The sequence below is a fragment of the Manis javanica genome, chromosome 12, assembly GCF_040802235.1.
Source record: "Manis javanica isolate MJ-LG chromosome 12, MJ_LKY, whole genome shotgun sequence".
Classification (NCBI taxonomy): Eukaryota; Metazoa; Chordata; class Mammalia; order Pholidota; family Manidae; genus Manis; species Manis javanica.
In genome coordinates, this window is record NC_133167.1 from 2,913,404 (window position 1) to 2,932,019 (window position 18,616).

Below are 18,616 nucleotides of genomic sequence, written 5' to 3' on the forward strand. Positions count from 1 at the left end.
AGTCTTCTAAAGATAACGTGGGAGCTCAGAGACAATCCCGCTTGCCTGGGGACTGAGGCCAAGCAGAGCTAGAAACACGAGGAGAAAGGCCTTGGGGAGGCCCCGGAGTGGAAAGTCCTCCCCACAAGCTCTGCCCAGAGCCACCCCAGTGGCTTCCACCCTTACCGGGCCTCGGGCCTGTGCCGGAGGTTCTGCGGGCAGCCACACACCACCCCGCCTACCCTCAACCCTGATTCCAGTGACATCTGGGGGCCTAAAGGAAGGAAATGAGGGGCCCCCCAAGACCAACACTGTGCTCCCACCGCTAGAGGGTGGCAGTTCTGCCGCTTATGCCTCTACTGGCATTTGTATCCTTCGGGCGGCCCTCACCCATTTAACTACTTGGAAGTCCCCACTCGGTGCTCTTGAAAGAACAGAAGGTTGGTGGAGCAGAAGTCCTGCCGCCTGGAGAGGAGAGAGCGCTGCAGGGGGCGGGTTCGGTCACCTGCCTGAGCCTCACGGAACTTCAGGGATGGGCTCGCTCTGTACATGCCCAGAGATTCGAAGCTCTCCTGGGATACAAGCATCGTGTGGAATCCTACATCCCAAGACCTTTCATTCTGCAGTTAGAAAAGGTTCTTACTCTGCTCTTAAACGCTGTAGTTACCCCCTAGGGGTTCCAGAATCCTACACAGAAGCCAGAAGGAGTTTATGAGGCTCATCTCCAGGGCCATTCTTGGAAGAGGGACTGAGATGCACTTTCATCCTTTCTTCCACCTCGGCTCAGAGAGCTCTGGGCTCTGCAAAGGCCCGGGAAGCCGGCTCCCACATCTACAACACAGACCCCGGGGGACACTTGCTGCGCATTGCCGACTAGCACCTGAGTAACCGTAAGGCTCCCTGGTGGTGGGTGCTCACATTCTAGATCGGCTGTTTGGGGGAAATGTCACCCACATTGAGAACACGGCCTGGGTCAGTGGAGGGAGGTCTGGGATGTGGAGACGTGGGACTGCCGCCTCCCTGGTCTGTTCCTGAGATGTAAAGGGGAAATGATGCCATGTGGGGCTGTTCAGAGAGACAAGAGATCTGTCAGCTGTACAGGATTCCACACATAGGAGGATGTTTTAATATTGATTATATGCATTAATTTTGGCCTCCAGGTTTTAGAATCAAGCAGTTTTTGAAAAACTACATTTTTTTCAGGCCACATGATATAACTATAGTTTATAACCTCTTGGGGAAAGTTGAAGGATGTATGTAAAGTTCATGCATGTCAATGTCAGAAGAATACTAGGCAGCTGAGACCTGAGGTCATGACAAAGAACCAGTTTATTTAGGAACAAGCAGAGGGACTGTGTCCCCATGTGACTCTACCCCGGAGTGATGAAGGTACAGGCTTCTGAAGGGACAGGCTTGGCATCTTGGATTTGCTGGTGGATGCACACGGGCCCGTGGGAAGTGCCGTGTGATTGCATCCATCTGATTGCACGTTTCTGGTCTGGAGCAGACAGTGGCTGTGCAGGGCGACCACGAGGCTGTGACACAGCATCCCATTCCTGAGCCACCTTTGCTACAGGAAGTAGCTACAGCCACCAACCTGTGTTTTCCAGGTAAACACCAATCGCTCAGATGCAGTTCTAAAAATAGTTTGCTATTCAAAGCAGCCAAGTGGAAGTGGAATGGGGGGGTCCCGTCTGCACAGCACAAGAGGGAGCACACCAGGCTTCTGCACCTGCTCCCACTGCCCTAGGTCCTCGGCTGCCATGCGCATTTTAACTCCAGTCTCAAAAGAAATGCTCGTCTTTCCAAAACCCTTGTACAAGCAATTACAGTGAGCTCCCCAAGAAGGGGGCCTACTCTAACCGGTCACACCTAATTATGGTCACCATGGAGGGGAAGGCTCTCTGGGATGACAGTGGTCAATGGGGGGACAGTGCTACCTCTTCAGAGGGCATTTTGTGGGGGTGTTAAGATGTCACAGTGATAGAAGGGGGGCACTACTGGCATCTGGGGGTAGGATCATGGCATGCCAACCATCCTACATTCAGACAGGCCTGTATAACGAAGAACTTTCCCACTGACTAGTCAGGCAGATAGGAAAATCACTTTATAATTCAGATCTATAAACTGATTCCAAACTTTATATATATAAGCACCAAATATGTTTTGCAGTTTTAATGCACATTGAATATTCCAGGAATGCAATGAGCATGGAAACTGAAGAAGATTATAGTTGGTTTTGTTCAGAATTTCCCCAAGAGTTAGAGACCATTCCTGAAGGTCAGATCACTGACAGCAACACTGTGTGTGGTGTCTCGGTCTCAGTACGACATGTCTGTGTCAGGCTGCATCTGTACCTCTGATGCTGTGTGTTGGGTTTGCATGTGTCTGACTGTAGGTTTGCCTTCTGGAACACCTGGGCTTGAGTATTTCTGTACTGAGACTCATATTCTATTATTGCAATTTACCTTCATTTATTTTTAATGCTACAATTAAAACATTATACTGTCTTGAAATTATGTGTGCTGGTAGATTTTACACCTATGAATTTCACTTCAGGTTTGTAATGAGGATGCAAAAGCTTGTTGTAAAAAAGGGGTATGGGGTCTCACAGGTCTGGGAACCACAGTTTTAAAACTGCGGAGTGGCACATGGGCTGACCCTCTCTACTCCAAGGACACCTGTTGAAACAGCTGGGCCACAGGTTAAAGGCACAGGTCTGGGGGCCGGCATTTAGGCCACAGAAGAAACATGCTACACTTAATCAATGTTAATTGAAGGTTTGAAGGACACAGTGTTAAAGATTAAAGTTTAACTGGTTATTTAAAACACCAAGTTTCCATGAAATTCAACTGCAATTTGTCATGGGGTAGACTGAAATTATCATGGAGCTCTGTGATAAAACAGTAGCCTTCAGAGAAGGCTCCACCTTGCAAGGCTGGGTCCACGGGCCCCGAGGAGCGGGCACGCCCTCCTCAGCTTTTGGGGAAACAGGCACAAAAGCCCAAGAAGCAATGGGCACCGACTCCCTTGAGGCCACAGCTGCCACGTTCTCAGCAGGGCTCTGAGTTTTCCCAGGTGGAGAGAGTCCAGAGGGGCCTGCGGACCCAGCTGCCAGTGTGGGCCCCACCACTTACCAGCTGTTTCGGCGGTGACAGACTGCATCACTTCTGACCGCAGCCCTCATCGGAGGGGCCGTCGAAGCCAGGCTACCTCATCTCTAGGAGCTTCCTTGGCCTCTGAAATCCTGTCTCTACTCTGGAAGTAAAATATTTGCACACTGAGACTGTCCACAGAGTTCTTTCCCGGTTTTGCTACTGGAACTCTCCTTTGTTTTTCAGAAGAATAAATATACTTCTTAAAAGTACCTCATATACCAAAATATCAAACTTATTAATCAGGAACAAATTACGCATATTAGTTTATCGAGAGAATGACTAACAACATTTACCTATTCAAACTTCACAAACCATCTTAGCAACTACCTACGCCGATGCTGATGGGTAAGGACGCTGCGCAGAATCCTCCATGCAAACACGTTATTCCTATTGCTGTTCATCACTTAAAAATTTTCCTCTGAGGTCAGTGAATGTTCACATTCCCTTTGGCAGCCTCCGGATGCTGGTACTGCAAACAGGAGCGTGATAGCCACAGGTAGCCATGTGTGTCACTGACAGGTGAGAGCAGCGGGCTCTGCAGGACGGGGTCCCTCCGGCCAACGCACCTGGGCTCCCCTCCCTTCCCCTTACCTGCCCCACTCTGGGTCTTCCCTGCAAAGCCCACACCATTAAGGTGTCACCGAACACTGAAATTGTTCCTTCCCAGAATACAGCTGGACGCTCCGGCAGCACCAGGGCCTACACACCATGGGCAACTTTCCCATATTCGAGAGCTACTCCTGGAACCAGCCGGGAAAGACACAGACACCACGGGCTCCTGTCCCCAGGGAGCCCGTCTGGATGCCTTGGGGGAGGAACTCACCACACACAGGGAAAGCGCTTGTGACCAGCAGTTCCTGGGGTGTGCTGACTGCCGGCACACGGAGCAGTTCGGGAAAAACAGAAAAGCAAATGTCTTCAGCTCTTTCATTTCTACTATTCTTTTCCTTATTTAGAAAAATAGTTCACTGACTGTTCTTTTGTCTGGAAATTGCCAGAAATAGAAAGGGATTGTTTGATAACATGATAAAATAGAAAGGAGGAGTCTTTCTCAATAGGCATCCAGCAGCTAAAACTTCGTCCTAGGGTTAAAAGTACAGAAATCCTTCAGACCCCAGGACTGTGAAGCCCACTGCACGCTTACTGCGGGCCAGACCCTGCCTGAAGCACTGTACTCAGTGGTGACAGCGGTCACACCAGCTGTGAGTCACAGGGCCCCAGTGTCCGTGAGCTGTGTGACTTGGGAAAGTCCCCTGACCTTTCCGGGCTTCAGTTTCCTCTTTCTCTGTAAGCGGAGGAGATAACCGTAATACCTCGGAGCTTAAGGCTACGAAAGACCTTTGGAAGACGCTGAACAGGGCGACACTACCTTCTGTCCCTGCTTTCATGGGTCTCCTAATGGCCTCCGGCCCAGCTGTGGGAATCCAGCTCCGGATTTTAGGGCACACCTGGAGACAAGTGTGCTGAGGCCCCCACCAGGAGAACAAGCACAAGGGGGTGGTCAGGAGGGAGGAACCGATGCCAGTCCACACCAAAGGCCCACTTCTTATTTCTCTGCCCCAGAAAGACTGCACCCCCAGTGTCACAGAAAAACGGATGTGACGATCAGAACCGATGCTGCTTAGATAAGCTCTATTAGACAAACATATACACGGAACACGTTGGTTAAGATTAAAAGTAAATCTTCATCACAGTCATTTAAATTACTTCTTTACTACTAAGTAGCTGTACATTAGATTCAAGGCAAAACCATATGATGGCTTTAAAGTTGTCAAGTTACAGTATGAAGGAGAAAACCACTTGAAACTCTGGCCTTGCCCCCCAAGAGAATGAAATGAGTGACTCTCAGACACACATTTGTGTTTTTGAGTTTCTGTTTTTTTTTGGTTTGGTTTGGAATTGGCTGGAAGAAGGGGATTTCAGTAGTTAGTGTTCTGCAATCAAATGCATGACAATTCTGAATTATTAAATTATGGATGTAGTCAAAATAATACTTTAACTTGGAAGAAAGAAGCTAACTTACTGAATTTTATCTAGGAAGTTTCAATAATGAAAGTTCTAATAAATCCATTCCATGAAAGTGTATTAAAAACAAAAAACAAAAAACAAAATTTGGGTGGCCCAGAGTAAAAGCAGTAACGTAATAAAAATTGTTCTTCTCCCTACCTCATGTCTAACATACAGTGGGGTGTAACAGGCTTATTTTGATAACTGGTTAGTAATTCAAACTTTACGGCCTCTGAGGCTCCAAGATTAATACTTCTAAACACGAACAGATATTTTGGAAACTCTGGCATATGAGTAACTAGTCATAAACAATTCCTTTGCTGAGTCATGTAGCCTGATTTTTCAGGGATAAGAAATTTCTCCTGAACATTGCTTTTTGAGGAGCAGACACATTATGCCAACCTTAGCCTTCCAAGTCTGCAGAAACTAGATAAGGGCCTCCCTCTGATCAGGTAATACTCTAATCAACGTGGCCTGAAAACTGTTTGACATCTATAACTTGATTTCCTGTGCTCAGTGTAAGTGGCAGTTTAGGCTACAGGTTTTTAGAAACATTTTTGCTAAGGAGTCTCCCGCTATGTGACAGTAGTTCAGGCCCAACAGAAACTAAAGTCTTAAAGAAAAAGGGAAATTTAGTCTCCATCTTTACTCCAGTGGGACACTCTTAATCCTATGAGAAACAACCTAACTTACAATTTTTTTATCTTAACTGCTTGTTGAAACAATTTAACTAAAACAAGCCATATGATCCCAGAACTCAAAATCTCAGACTGAGCTTCGGCAGGGCCCACCACCTTATTAGCACTGACTTCACCCCCCACGTTCACCAAGACTTGGACACCTTGGCACAGGTACCAGTGATGTGGGACGTGGGAGACTGTGCCACGTCCTACCCTGACGGCCTCTCCTTGGGACAGGAGTGGCGGTTTGGGAGGGCTTAGTGATAATCTGTTTGTGGAGAGAGACCAGAGGTGACACAACTCATCACAAACATGGGGAAGTTACACAAGTTACAGAAGGGCATGGTTTCTACACTGCCCTTCCCTGCAGCTCTAGGGCCTGCTGGAAGTTGTGCAAGGAGCCTGGACTGCTGCTCAGAGCCGGCTGTTTTCTCTGCTGGGCGCAGCAGAGCTCAACAGATCCGCCTCCTGCCAACCCCAGCTCCTCTCTCACATGGATGTGGCCCCCAGACCTCTTTTCGGAGACTGGAGACCCCCGTTTCCAGGACACAGGGCCACTTAATGCAGAACACACACTGGCATGCACCAGTCTGAAATGCCCACTAGTCTCCAGCTGGAACCCTGTACCTCCCAGGTGGCTTGTGTGACTCCCGTCTAAGGCGCAACCACTTCCAGCCGTGCCCCCCCATTGACTAGCAACTCAGCATGTTTCCTTTCAACCAAACCATTAGCCTCATAAAACAAGAGCTGTGTTTTACTTCTGTGCCCCATGTCCAACTTAAAAAAATTTCTTGTTACTATTTACTTAGAAAAGCACTGAAAGATTCACTCCTTACTGGAAACCCCTGGGACCAAATGTGTTTCGGAATTCAGCATTTTTGGATTTCGGAAGGTGATGCACACGGCCTACCCTTAGCATCAAGCCAGGGGTCAGCCCTTAATCAGGCACCCAGAGGGCCACAAAGAAATGTCTGAATATCCACATCAAGAGGGTTAAGACTGAGAACAGCCTCCCATCAGCCAGGACGGGTCTCATTGCCAAATGGATTCTGTCGTGGACTTAACAACAAAAATAAACAAACCACTTTTGGTTTCCAGAGCGTTCTGGATCCGGGGCTGGGGGGAAGGGGACGGTGAGCCTGTGCCGGTGCATTTCTGGGAAGCAGGCATCTCAACCAGATCCATCCACAGCTGAGTTAAGGGTTAAGGGACCTTGTGGCCAGTGCTGGGCCTCCAGGTGGTATTTCTAAGCCTTCCTCTGATGGCCTGTGTGCCTCTTCCTCACACACTCCTTCGCCCGTTCCCTCCTTCCGGGCCTCCCCGCCCAGCACTTCACCCTCTGAGCTCGAAGGCTGTTGCCAGGGTCAGCAGCACCCTGCTCTTGCCATCTGTGGCTGCCCGGGCAGCTCCCTGGGAACACAGCCTCTCCCAACAGCTTTCCCATCCCTCCTTCCTCCACAGGTCCTCCCCTGATGCCAATTCAAGGATCTCTCTGTGGGCGCCCCTCTGGAAACCAATCAGGGTAAGAGACAGAAACCAGCTCCAAAGGTCTGGCCCACGCCCAAAACTTTAAGTGAGGTCACGGAAGCAGCACGCTGAAACAGGCATGAAAGACCACCTGACAGTCCTCAGCAAGGAAAGTGACTTCCAAGTATGCATTAGTCAGAACCTGCTTCTATACCGCTCTCACTTCCCAGTAAGCTCCCAGGGTCAGGGCGGTCTGAATCATCTTGAATTATCCACAAAACAGTGGATAACTGATTCCTACTAGGTGAAGGAGTAGTTGTTTGGGGGCTCACACTTTAACCCAGAAAGGCGGGTAAAGTGGAAATCTACGGTCTCTCTCTGCAAGTACTAACTTGAAAACACGTTTCTTTTCCAAAGTGCACCCTTTCATCTTTAAGTAATCCTATTCACGGTCATCCACAAGCTGCATGAAAAACGGGGAATTACAGACCTTCCCCACGTCACGCTCAGCCGAATTTTAAGACCGAACGACCATCATATCCATGGCCCCAATACTGGGTGTTGAGTTGGAACACTGCGAGATCCCACCCATGGACGGTCCTGTCCAGACTCGGCGATTCCGGGAGCCCAGCCAAGTCGGATTTGGGGACTGGGGTCCTTGGGGAGCCGGAGAAATCGAGCTCAACTTCACTGGCCCTAAGGTCTAGGGCCCGACAAGCGCTCCAAACCACCCCAGCCACTGGGGGCACCAGCTCTGGGCACCAGCTCCCAGGCGCTGTGTTTTGTACAATACCCGATCAGCAGCTCCGAATAACTCTAGGCTACGCGCGGGTCTCAGACCTCGGCTGGATTCACAGCCGCGTCCCGAGGCGGAGCAGAGCCCAGGGCCGACACTACCGGCGGGAGGAAGCGAGCATGTTTCTCTCGGCCCTGAGGGGCGTCGTCCAGGAAAATGCGCTGTCCAGAGCCCCGGGGAACCACGCACACGGAGCTGGGGGGCAGGACCAGCTCCCACGGCACAATCTCGGGTGGGGACGTCCATTTAGGGGGTCCTTGGGCCAGGCGGTGCCCACCCATACCCCAGAGGATTGCGGCAGAAGGTGCCCACTGCCCTTGGCCTTAGAACACCAAGGGCCGTACATTCGCAGTCAGACCCGAGTTTCGAAAACGTGCTTTCCTCTTACCAGTCTCTGAGCTTCTGGGCTCAGACAGTCTATTTCCTTGTTCTGCGTGGCCGCAGGGTTGGTCATCTTGGCCGGCTACAAGCCCACCTTCTCACCGCCGGGAAAGGCACTCAGGGAGGCCGGGCTCGTCGATGGGCGGGCGGAGGGCCCTCAGCGCAGCCGCATCCCGGGACCTGCCCGCGGGTCGAGACGGGAACTCGCCCTTCCCAAGGCGGAGGCGCGCCTCCGCGGTTCCCGGGCCTGGGCGCGGCCGCAGGGGCGGGGCGCAGGTGGCCGCGGCCGCCCCGCAGGGAGCGGGGAGCCCGGGGAAGACAGGCCGGGCTCCGCCCCCTAGTGCCCGCCCCGCCCCCGGTTCCCCTAACTCCGCCCTCGGCGCTCCCGCATTCCCGCGACCCCCCACCCACGACTCCCCCGTTCTCCGTGCGCGCTGCCCCCGAGGGTCCCGGTCCCCGGGCTCCCCGCTCAGCCCCGCCCACCCCGCCCCCGCGCGCGCCCCAGGGGCGGGAGTATCAATCACCAGCCACCCCTCCGGCCCGGACCGGAAAGGCGGGGGGAAAAGACCCCAGCCGGCCCTGCCCGGCCTCCCGCCCCCAGACGAGGGGAGGGGCGTGGGGAGCCTCTGGGAGGAAAGGGCTCGCGGAAGGGCCCAGGCGGGCCCGGGGTCTGCCCTGGAGGGGCAGCGGGAGAACGGTTCGCCGGGTCGGGTGCCTGGGGCGCGGCCTGCGCGGGCGGGGCCGGCTACTCGCCGAACCCAGCAGTCTGCGCGGCGACGTGCCCCGACCGAGGCCAGATTGGGCTTCTGCGGACAGTAGCACCTGCGTCCGGGGCACCCCGTTAACGCGCCACCCCGGGAGGGGGCGCGGCTTCGGCGCGCGCCGCGCTCCGCGCCGTTTTCCGCTCTGCCGGCAGGCGCGGCAGAAAACGGGCTGGCGGGGCGCGGGCCCGGGGCGAGGCTGCGGCCGCTCGGGGACAGGGAGCCCACTTCCCGGCGCGCGCCTCTCCCGGTCGCTGAACGCGCGTGGCTCGGTGTTTAAGGCCCTCCACCGAGCGCGGAACGGTTCGTGACCTCGCCGGGCTGGGGCAGAAGCACGGGGCGGAAGCGACGCGCATTTTCACCGGAATGTTAACCTGCCCTGGCCAGGCCCAAAGCCTGCGGCGCCTGGGGCCTTCCTGCGCCCCCTCCTCCTGCCCGTGCCCTGGGGACACGTTTTCGAAGGCTCTTATCGGACCACCTTCCCGCCCCAAAACGGGAACTTTGAACAGAATCGCTCGGCCTAATTCTCCGCAAGACGTTAACATAAAGTATTGAGAGACCACAAATTCACATTTAAATGTTACAGTCCCCTAAATTCCAACTCTGTGCCACCCGGACTTAATTCTCCGTAACATGTTGGCGCGTGACCTGTGTGCACTCACGTTCCCACTGTGGCCAGAGGGCCCCTGCGCATCGCGCTTTGGGGGAGGGGTCTCGGGATGAAAGGGTTGCCCGGGAGGGTAGGCGGACAGGCGGGCAGGAGGTTCTGAGGGGCAGGAGGGCCTGACCCAGGAAGAGGGTAGGCTAACAGAGGTCGCAGTGGTAGACATTAAGCAGGTTTCAACTCTGATGGGTGTGCACAGTCCAGGTTTTGATGGATAGTTATCGTTAGGTTGGCAAAAATAACTTATAAAGAGATTGAAATGCCTTCCTTTTTCTTGCTATACCTCTTTTCTTGCTATAACACTTATTGCATGTTAGTGTATTAAAATTCTTGATTCTGTAAAGTTAAGAGTTGGAGAAAATAAACTACATAAAACAATTCTGGGACTTAGCATTATCATGGAAAGCAATTAAAATTTTGGTAGTAGCAACAACTTTACAGATGGGAATGATAGCCAATTAATAAAATAGCTTTCTTCGAGACTTCGGTTTGAATGTTCCCTTCACATTCTAGAGCTACAGGCCTCCCCAGGCCCTGTGACCACATCTCCCAGAGCAGACGAAGGAGTCGGGCTCGCTTGCTCTGTCTGTCACAGAGCAGTTCCTGGAGACAGCTGCATTTTCCCCAGCCTGCTTGCTGGGGATGCCGTTATCTGCTTCTTAAAAACCACACAGGAGAGGGTAGAGTAAGTGGGCTCGAATTAAACCATCTGGTTCAATTCCTGGTTCTACCACTTACTATGGGACCATGAGCAAGTCCCTCGGTCCCTGTGTCTTGAGTCTCATGTGAAGCAGTGAGGTTGCCTGCCAGCCTGATGGAAACACCAGCCTGCCTTGCGGCCTCTCAGCCCCCTCTCTCCCCTCTGCCCACAGAGAGGCCCCACCCAAGGCACTGGGGCCTTCCTGTCCTCGCCACAGCAGGAAGGAAGCTGGGCAACAATGGGCTAAAATGGCCAAGAGGTGGGAATACCCAGAGAGGCAGTGGGTGGAGCTGGCCACAGAAGCCCTGGGTGGCAGGACATTGTCATGGAGAAGCAGCTAGCTGACTGCCTTTAGTCTCAGGAATGAACCAACAATACCAGCAATAACATGATAACAGTAAACGCACATTCTTGTTCCACTAAACAGGAGCACATCAGAGAAAACTGCTCTTCTAACATCCATCTAGATGGAGTCTGCTGCCTTCTGGTGTGTGTTTCAGCCCAGCTGGTCCTGTGAGACTGCCAATCTCAGAACCATTCTCGGCTGCGGGGCAAGTGCCCACATCTATGCTGTAGGTGGAGTGCTGAATTCATGCTTCTTGGTGTTATGATTTAGATCCCAGGGCCCAAGAATAAAGTAAAGAGTCTAGTTGTCTTCCTTTAATTCTGATGTAAGTAGGTCTCTAATGAAAAGGGCCCCTCACTGAAGCTCCCTTCCCAGCTCCTCCTTTTTCTAACATTCATAGCAAGGCCACTGGAGGCTAATTAATGAGTGATGCAAACCTACGTATTGGCTTTTGGAAAGTCCGCGAAGAAGTCCAAGATGGGTGTGGCTGTGGGAGGTCACATTCTGGAGTAGGGGAAACAGTCTTCTCCCCAGTATCCAGAGCTCGGGCGGCAGCTGGGCACAGTAACAAACCCTTTACCCTGAAGAAGACAGCTAAAACCACCGAGGAGGATCAGGTGAGGATAAATGAGACAGGAAGCTCCAGGTTTGAATGCTTGGGAGCAGAAGAAACCCAGGGTGCCTTCAAATGGTCTGAGCAGCCAGGAGGGAGAGCCAGGGATGCTCGGGAAGAGGTGGCCATTCATCTGGACTGGGCCAGCACGGGGCCAGGGTCTCTATATAAAGATCTGTGAAGCTAATGACCCAGGTTCAGTCTTGCCCCTCTTTTGATCAGGATCCACTTCTAATGGGCTGGCTCTGAATTCCCCACCCCTTCAAGCTGCCAGGCAGTTAATGACGTGCAAGTATGCAGTCCCTATTGAAGCCCAGGGACTCTGCACTGAGAGGGCACTTAAGGTTTTCTGGAAATGCTGAACCAAGCATCTAAAAGCCACCATGCTTGTGATCTTCTGGGCCTTCCCCAAAGAGGGTAAATATCAAAAACCTAAAAAGCAGTTCTCCAATGTATGACCAGGTTGTATGCAGGACCTTCATTTCCTAAGGGACTCCTGACGAAAGAACAGAAGACAAATAGAATGGTCTGGTTTTGTTCTGGGAACATCAGAATCATAGCTAACCAGCAAATGCCAGAACATTTAACCAGTCTGGCCACACCCAAACTCGGTTTGCTTGTCTCTGTGGTGTCGGTCTGTTTTTAGGTTTGCTAGCCTCGCCTCCCACCGCCGTTTGGTTCTGAGGGCTGGAGCCCTGGAGACCGAGCCAGGGCAGATGGGGGAGGGGGAATGGCCTTCCCAGTTCAGATGACTGACATGAAACCATTTTTCTAAATCATAGCTATTAACAGCCGTTTTGCATGAACATGAATCACCACCCTTATTGATTACAGCAAAATAACATCTTGAAATACTTCTCAGTGAGCTTACATTTATGGTGTTATATTATACGGAAACTTTCGACAAATATCACAGAAGCACTTCTTGTTATTAGGTGGTTCATGAAATGACTACCCAGATGCACAGCACCATTCAGCTTACAAAGCACGTAATCCACTCCCTGAGGCCCACAAAGGGTGAAGAGCTTGCCTTATGTGGGAAGGGTGAAGGCAGGTGTTTAACCCGAATGCCCACTGAAAGTTGGAGCCCTTAGCATCCAGCACACAGCCTGACACAGGGTCCTCCTCCCCAACCTTCCCAACCTGGTGGGGGTCCTCACTGGGAACAGGCAGTCAAAGGACTGGCTAGGTGAATGGCCCTAGCTGTCTCCTTGGGACTCGCCTAGACAGCAAACCTCTCCCACTCCAGGGGCGCTGGCAACACAGTGCACACACCCAGGTCGATGCCGCAGCTGGCTCCCCCAGTTTGAGCTGGGCATTAGCAGGGGCCTCCCATGGGGGAGACAGATCCTGCAGTAGAAGCTGCACCCAGTCAGCTGCGCCAGCTCAGGCCCACAGTGAACTTGGCTCACAGGCCAGGATCCTCACCGAGCATGTGGTGGAGAGAGTGGCTGGGGAGCAGCAGGGATCTGGCTGCCAGCAGACAAGGCGCTCTGCGCGGGCTCACCCGCCCCCCGGCTGGTCAGACACCGCGCCCTTCACCCTCCCAGCTGCCCATGACTTGGGACTCACTTTCCGCCCATCCCCGACTATGAGGGGCACTTCGGAATGGGAAGAGGTTCTCATCAGGAATGATGGATGGGTCGGTGACTTTCCTAATAAAATGAGGACTTTCATGAGTTATCATTGTCTGTCACTGATCTTAAGTATTTTATATTTTCATAGCAATTGGGAATAGACACTCTTTTAAAAATGGCATATCTTTAGGACTTTTTTTTTTTTGCATAATGAAGAACCCAGCGATCACGACACTTCTTTTTCATATAATAGATTTTTTAAAAATCCCTTTGGATTTTCTAAGGAAGGTGATGAGTCTGAGTTTAGGCTGGATTTGCAGTGGTGGCGGAAAGCCTTGGTGGGATGCCCAGCAGCTGTTCAGCATGAGAAGTACCAAGTGGTCCAAGGGGATGAGGAAAAAGCAGCCTTCATGTAAGGGAAGAGGCAGAGGAAGGAATCTTGGGACTCCCACATGTAATGAATAAAAGGCCTGTCGGGGATGAGCCAAGACAACGGGGGATGAGAAGCGGAAAAAACAGAGATGTCTCCTGGAAGCAGCCATTCACAGAAATTCCCAGAAGTCTGGTGTGAATGTCAGTGTTAAACCAGGCAGATGGAGTGAAGGGAACAGGGCTTTGAGAAAGCCTTTAATTTTCACCTAGAAAAACATTGGCTATTGCACACTATTGCAGAAATTCTGCAGTGAACATTTACAATGATTTGGGCATGTATGAGAAATGGTGTTCTGCAATCTGCGAGGAAGGCAGGATCAAGGGGAGGATCAAGATTTTCTCATGTGTTCCTCTGATTTTAAGGAGGGGTGGAGGCTGGAAGGCTGGAGTCCGAGGACAGTGAGAAAAAGTGAGGTGGGGGTGGGAAAGAGGCCTGAGAGGGGGGCAGGGTGAGGGGTGGACGTGCAGGATCTGCATGATGCTAGGCTGAATGCGGACGAGAGCATCAGAGCGGCCAGGGGAGGGCAGATGACAGGAAGTCCAGACTTGGTGCAGGGGCCGGACCACGATGCTGAGGGAGGATGCAGGGCAGGAGGAAAAGAGACGGGAGGGCCTGTCGCAAAGCCTCCGGCGGCCTTGTGGCGACGCTCAGCACCTGCAGGGGCTCTTCCCCTGAGCCCAGGGTGAGCTCTGATCCGCACTCAAGACAACTTCTAATCTCTTTTATTCTGTAATTAAGCTCATTGCCAAGAGTGTCCAAGAATAGGCCATAGCAATCCCGACAACAAGTAGCCATTTATCCACTCCATCCCTCAGAACTGGGGACCCTAAGGCCAGACCGGAGATCTGAGAGATCACACAAACCTCTCCCATATGCCCTCCAAGGAGATGGCCACGCATGCCTTCAATAAAGTGTCTCCTAAGAGAACCAGCTCTGTTTTTCATCACACAACACACTGCAAATATCGACTGATTATTTTCTAAAAATATTGAAAACAGAACAACTAAAATTCATTATGCATTTCTCAGTCATATAGAAATAATTCTGAAAATCCCCCTAAGTCAGCCCGAATGCAAAGAAAAACCATCTATATGTGCTCTCAGAATAGTTAATTCAAAATGCCTTTGCTCAGAATAATGACAAAATAAGCTTTACTCTCAATATTTATATTCACTGGTGGACAGCACACCCCACTGAGAAGAAAGAAACCAATATGTATGCTTAAATGCATAATTAGGAATAGAAAATGATGATATAAAAAATTAAAGCAATATTTTTTTTCTAGATACTCATCCATTTATTTGGCTTTGGCATATGAATTGAATAGTCCAGAAAAGATAGAATGTTCCTAATAGAGCCATGAAATAAGTCTTTACCCTAGTAGCTGAAAAAAACAGAAATTAATCAGGTTACAGATGTGGCTGACAATGTCATTCACAGACAGGAAGTGTGGGGGCCACAGGACTCTGCAATCTGGATTTAAACAGTACCCACAGCAAACAAGGAAATTTAAGGGCACCTATGATAAATTCAAAAGTTTAAAAATCAGTCACTCCTACTAAGCAGCTTGACTTGGAGACAACATAAGGACAGCAAAAAACATCAGGAAAAGTGAGAAAGCTTCCTACCTAAGGATACAGGAATTTCTAAAACAGCACCCCTAAAATAACCCTTCTGAGAAAAGGAATTTTCCTAAAGGAAAATAAAGACTCTAGCACCCTCAGCATCCCACTAAGAGCGCATGCTCACGCCCCGATGTAAGGGTTTTCCCCTCTGCACCCTGGCCCCTGAAATAGAGTGCAAGGAAAAACCACCCACTATTAGCGTCCAGAAAAGTCCCAGATCGTGGCAGCTCCTTTATCATCAATTTGTATGAACTGGATATCTTTACAGAAGACTTCAACATAGAACATAAAAGCCTCACCTTTCAAAAGTGAAGATTTTAGATGAACTTCAAGGGAAGTTTAAGGAAGAGCAAAGAACAGCGGCTGGAGAGACATGTTTGGCACAGGAGTGGAAATTCTGGAATAACTGGAGATCAGATAGCCACTCCTGACCACGTCATCTCTGACTACCAGCAAGGAGGTCAATTAAAGGTGCATTTACACGCAACGCCTCACCCGGCAGCTTCGACCCACCTTGAATAATGGAAAGGCGTGGTCTTCTAAGCCCACTGGAGACTTTAGAAATGTTTCTTTTGACCAGGGGTTTGATGTTAGCCACTCTGGTTATACCGAAGCCCCCACCTTTTATCCCCACTTCCACGGGGGCGTCTGTATTAAATGTTGAATCAGATTTTATGGAACGCTCCTATAATACACAGCAGGGTTTCTTAACCTCAGCACTATTGACATTTTGGGTCCAACAATTCTGTTGCGGGCTGTCCTGTGCATCCTCGGAGGATCAGCTCTGGCCTCTCTGTACTGGACGTCGGTAGCTCATGTCTCTGGACGTTGCCAAGTGTCTCCTGGGAGGCAAAATGGTGCCTAGTTAGATCAGAACCCCTGATCTGGGGGTGCTGGTGCCTTCATCAAGGCACCCACACGGCAGAAGCACGTTGCCTTGTCAACTTACGCAGGTACGGCATGCCCCGACAGATCCTTAGCTCAGGATGCACGGAAATAATGGTCCAGATAGAACTCTTTCCAAATACCATTTAAAATCTGTGGCCCTCCTGTTTCACCAGGCAAGAACTCAAAAGCAGGGCTCATCACTGTAGTCAGGAGGAGCAGGAAAGTCAGCCCCAGACATTAGGGAACAGGAGGGGGGGCTGCAAGGAGGAAAGTTTGAAGCTGACATTTGAGATGGCGCCCTCACACCAAGGCCGAGGGTGTGATGGTGGAAGCCCCTCTGGGAAGGCCTGACCGAAAAGGGGCGTGTGCTGAAGAGTGAGGCTGGGGTGGGCGCAGGCAACCCTCTGCTCTCCACAGGATGTGGGATTTGTGCAGAAGGCCCTCAAACTCCAAAGCAGAGGTCTGGGAGAAAATCTGGCTGGAATCCCTGTAATGCTTTTATTAGTTTGTTGTTCCGGTCAACTCCCGTGACCTCTCCCAGCTTCCTGTGTAAAATGGGAGCGACGCGGCTGGCAGACAGGGCGGCAGTGAACAGTGGGACCCCAGTCTGGTGTGAAGAGGTACCATCCCTGAGAACTGGCAGCACATTCTGTCTGTTATTCTGCAGTACCCGGGTTATCTTTCCCGCAAGATAAGGGACCCTGGAATTCCCATTTACATACAGGTGTAGAGAGGCTGTAAGTAGTCTCAACTAACTTGGACTAGGTTTAAAGCTTTAACCAGCATTTTTGGAGCACTCTTTCAGGCAGCTACCCCACTTCAGAATTTTGACACTGCTGTATTACTATTCCCAGAGCCAACCTTTCAGTGTTCTAGGTCCTTGGACAAACATATTATGAATGCGACTATGTAAAAATGTATACATACACACAAAGACTGGAAGGAAGCCGAATAAACAAAAGAGCTGCTCTATTTAAGTGATGGAATCGTGGGAATTATATTGCTTTCCAGAATACCCTTAGATGTTGTTAGAACACTCTTTTTAAAAAATTAATACATTAAGGAACTTGAACTTTATTTAGGAAGCAGCAAAGGACCCACTGAAAGTATAACAGGGAGGTAGGATTTTGTATGAAGAAACTGTAAGCTACAAAAGTTGAAAATCACCCTCACTGTTCTTTCCCCAAAATTTCTTGGCTGGCCTCACTATTTATTCACCCAAATTAACTCTAGAGTCCACTTGTTACACTTTAAACCAACCTTGTCCCCTGGGCGGGGATTTTATTTGAATTACATTGTAAGTTATTTGGGGAGAGATTAACAGCTTTTTAATCTTGAGTCTTGTCACCCAGAAACAAGGTCTCTCCAGTTTTAATCGGATGTGCCCTTGAGTATACTGTTAGTTTCTTCCTGTAGGCCCTGTAGAGTCTTATTCCTAAATCTGAATGGTCTCTGAATTTTTTGGCATTTTTTTAAAAGTTATTATTGCAGGATATGGGAATGTTATGGATCTTTGTTTAAATCACCACCGACTCTCAATTTCAGCCTGATTTTTTTGGATTAGACATACACATTTTATCTGCTCCTTTTCAGTAGTTAAATTGCCGATTTCTTTTTCCTGTCTGAATGTCAGCACTCCTGTCATTACAGTGCTGCAGCAGCCCTGGGCTACTGGTCTCTGTTTAAACTGGATACTCCACAATTGAGGAAATAGCAAGGACAGAGCAGCTTTGTAACTTAGTGTTGCACTGCAATAGGACAGAACCGCAGGCTTGTTAGTCTTTAAATAGCATTAAATTGCCTATAAAGTAAACAGGGGATCTTGTCTGTCACTTGATAAGGAACCTGAAAGGACATGAATGACAAGTCTCAGAACGAGACACTCCTGCCTCAGACTAGAATCTGATTTTGACCAATAAAAGATAAACAGGCAAAGCACCCTGGAAAAGGAACAGCACTGAAGTCAGCGAAACGTCAGTATTGTTGGCGTTAGAGTATTTTCTGCGGGGAGAGTGACACCCAGAGAGTGACACCCAGCTCGAGCCCAGATTCCAGGGCCACGTGAAGAGGGCTTCCCTCTGCCTAAAACTTGCTGGCGGCCTTGGGCAAGTTATGCGACCTCTCTCTATGCCTCAGTTTTCTCTTTTGTAAAATAGGAGTAATAGTGGTACCTAGTTCATAGTTTATAAGGATTGATTGAGTTCTTACTTGTAATTAGTATTTAAACATTGGATCTGAATGCAATGTATCCAGTCCCCATTTACAAAGGGATTTGGGAGTTCTTTGGCCCCACACCAACCACCCCCCACCCCACGTGCCTTCCCACCCGGCCCCAGCGTGGCCTCTCCCTGAGCCCTCTGTCTCTGTGGCTCAGAGCACCGCCCGCATCCTACAGCCTGATGCAGGGGGATACAGAAGCTTGTTAAACCCACAAAACTGAAGTATTCACTGAAATTCTAGCTCATGAGGCTCTGGGAGGAGCGGCCATATCCCTTTTCTAGAGCAACAGGCCCGAACTTTGTGACAGTTACTTTCTTTCAG

At 50.4% G+C, this 18,616-nt stretch overlaps 1 protein-coding gene across 50 annotated transcripts in view; it reads right to left on the bottom strand.

Moving 5' to 3' along the window:
• LRRFIP1 (LRR binding FLII interacting protein 1) overlaps positions 1-18,616 on the bottom strand; it is a 131,090-nt gene that overhangs the window by 70,101 nt on the left and 42,373 nt on the right. For 3 of the 50 annotated variants that reach the window (XM_073217906.1, XM_073217902.1, XM_073217899.1), the window contains exon 1: positions 8,476-8,721. The exons of 37 other annotated variants lie outside the window; for them this stretch is intronic. In XM_073217906.1, coding sequence (XP_073074007.1) covers positions 8,476-8,541 — 66 coding nt within the window. In that variant the 5' untranslated portion in view covers positions 8,542-8,721. Of the gene's footprint in view, positions 1-8,475; positions 8,722-15,486; positions 15,616-18,616 lie in introns of those variants that run through there. 10 more of the 50 variants (XM_037009704.2, XM_037009703.2, XM_073217922.1 and 7 more) reach the window with 7 other exon arrangements.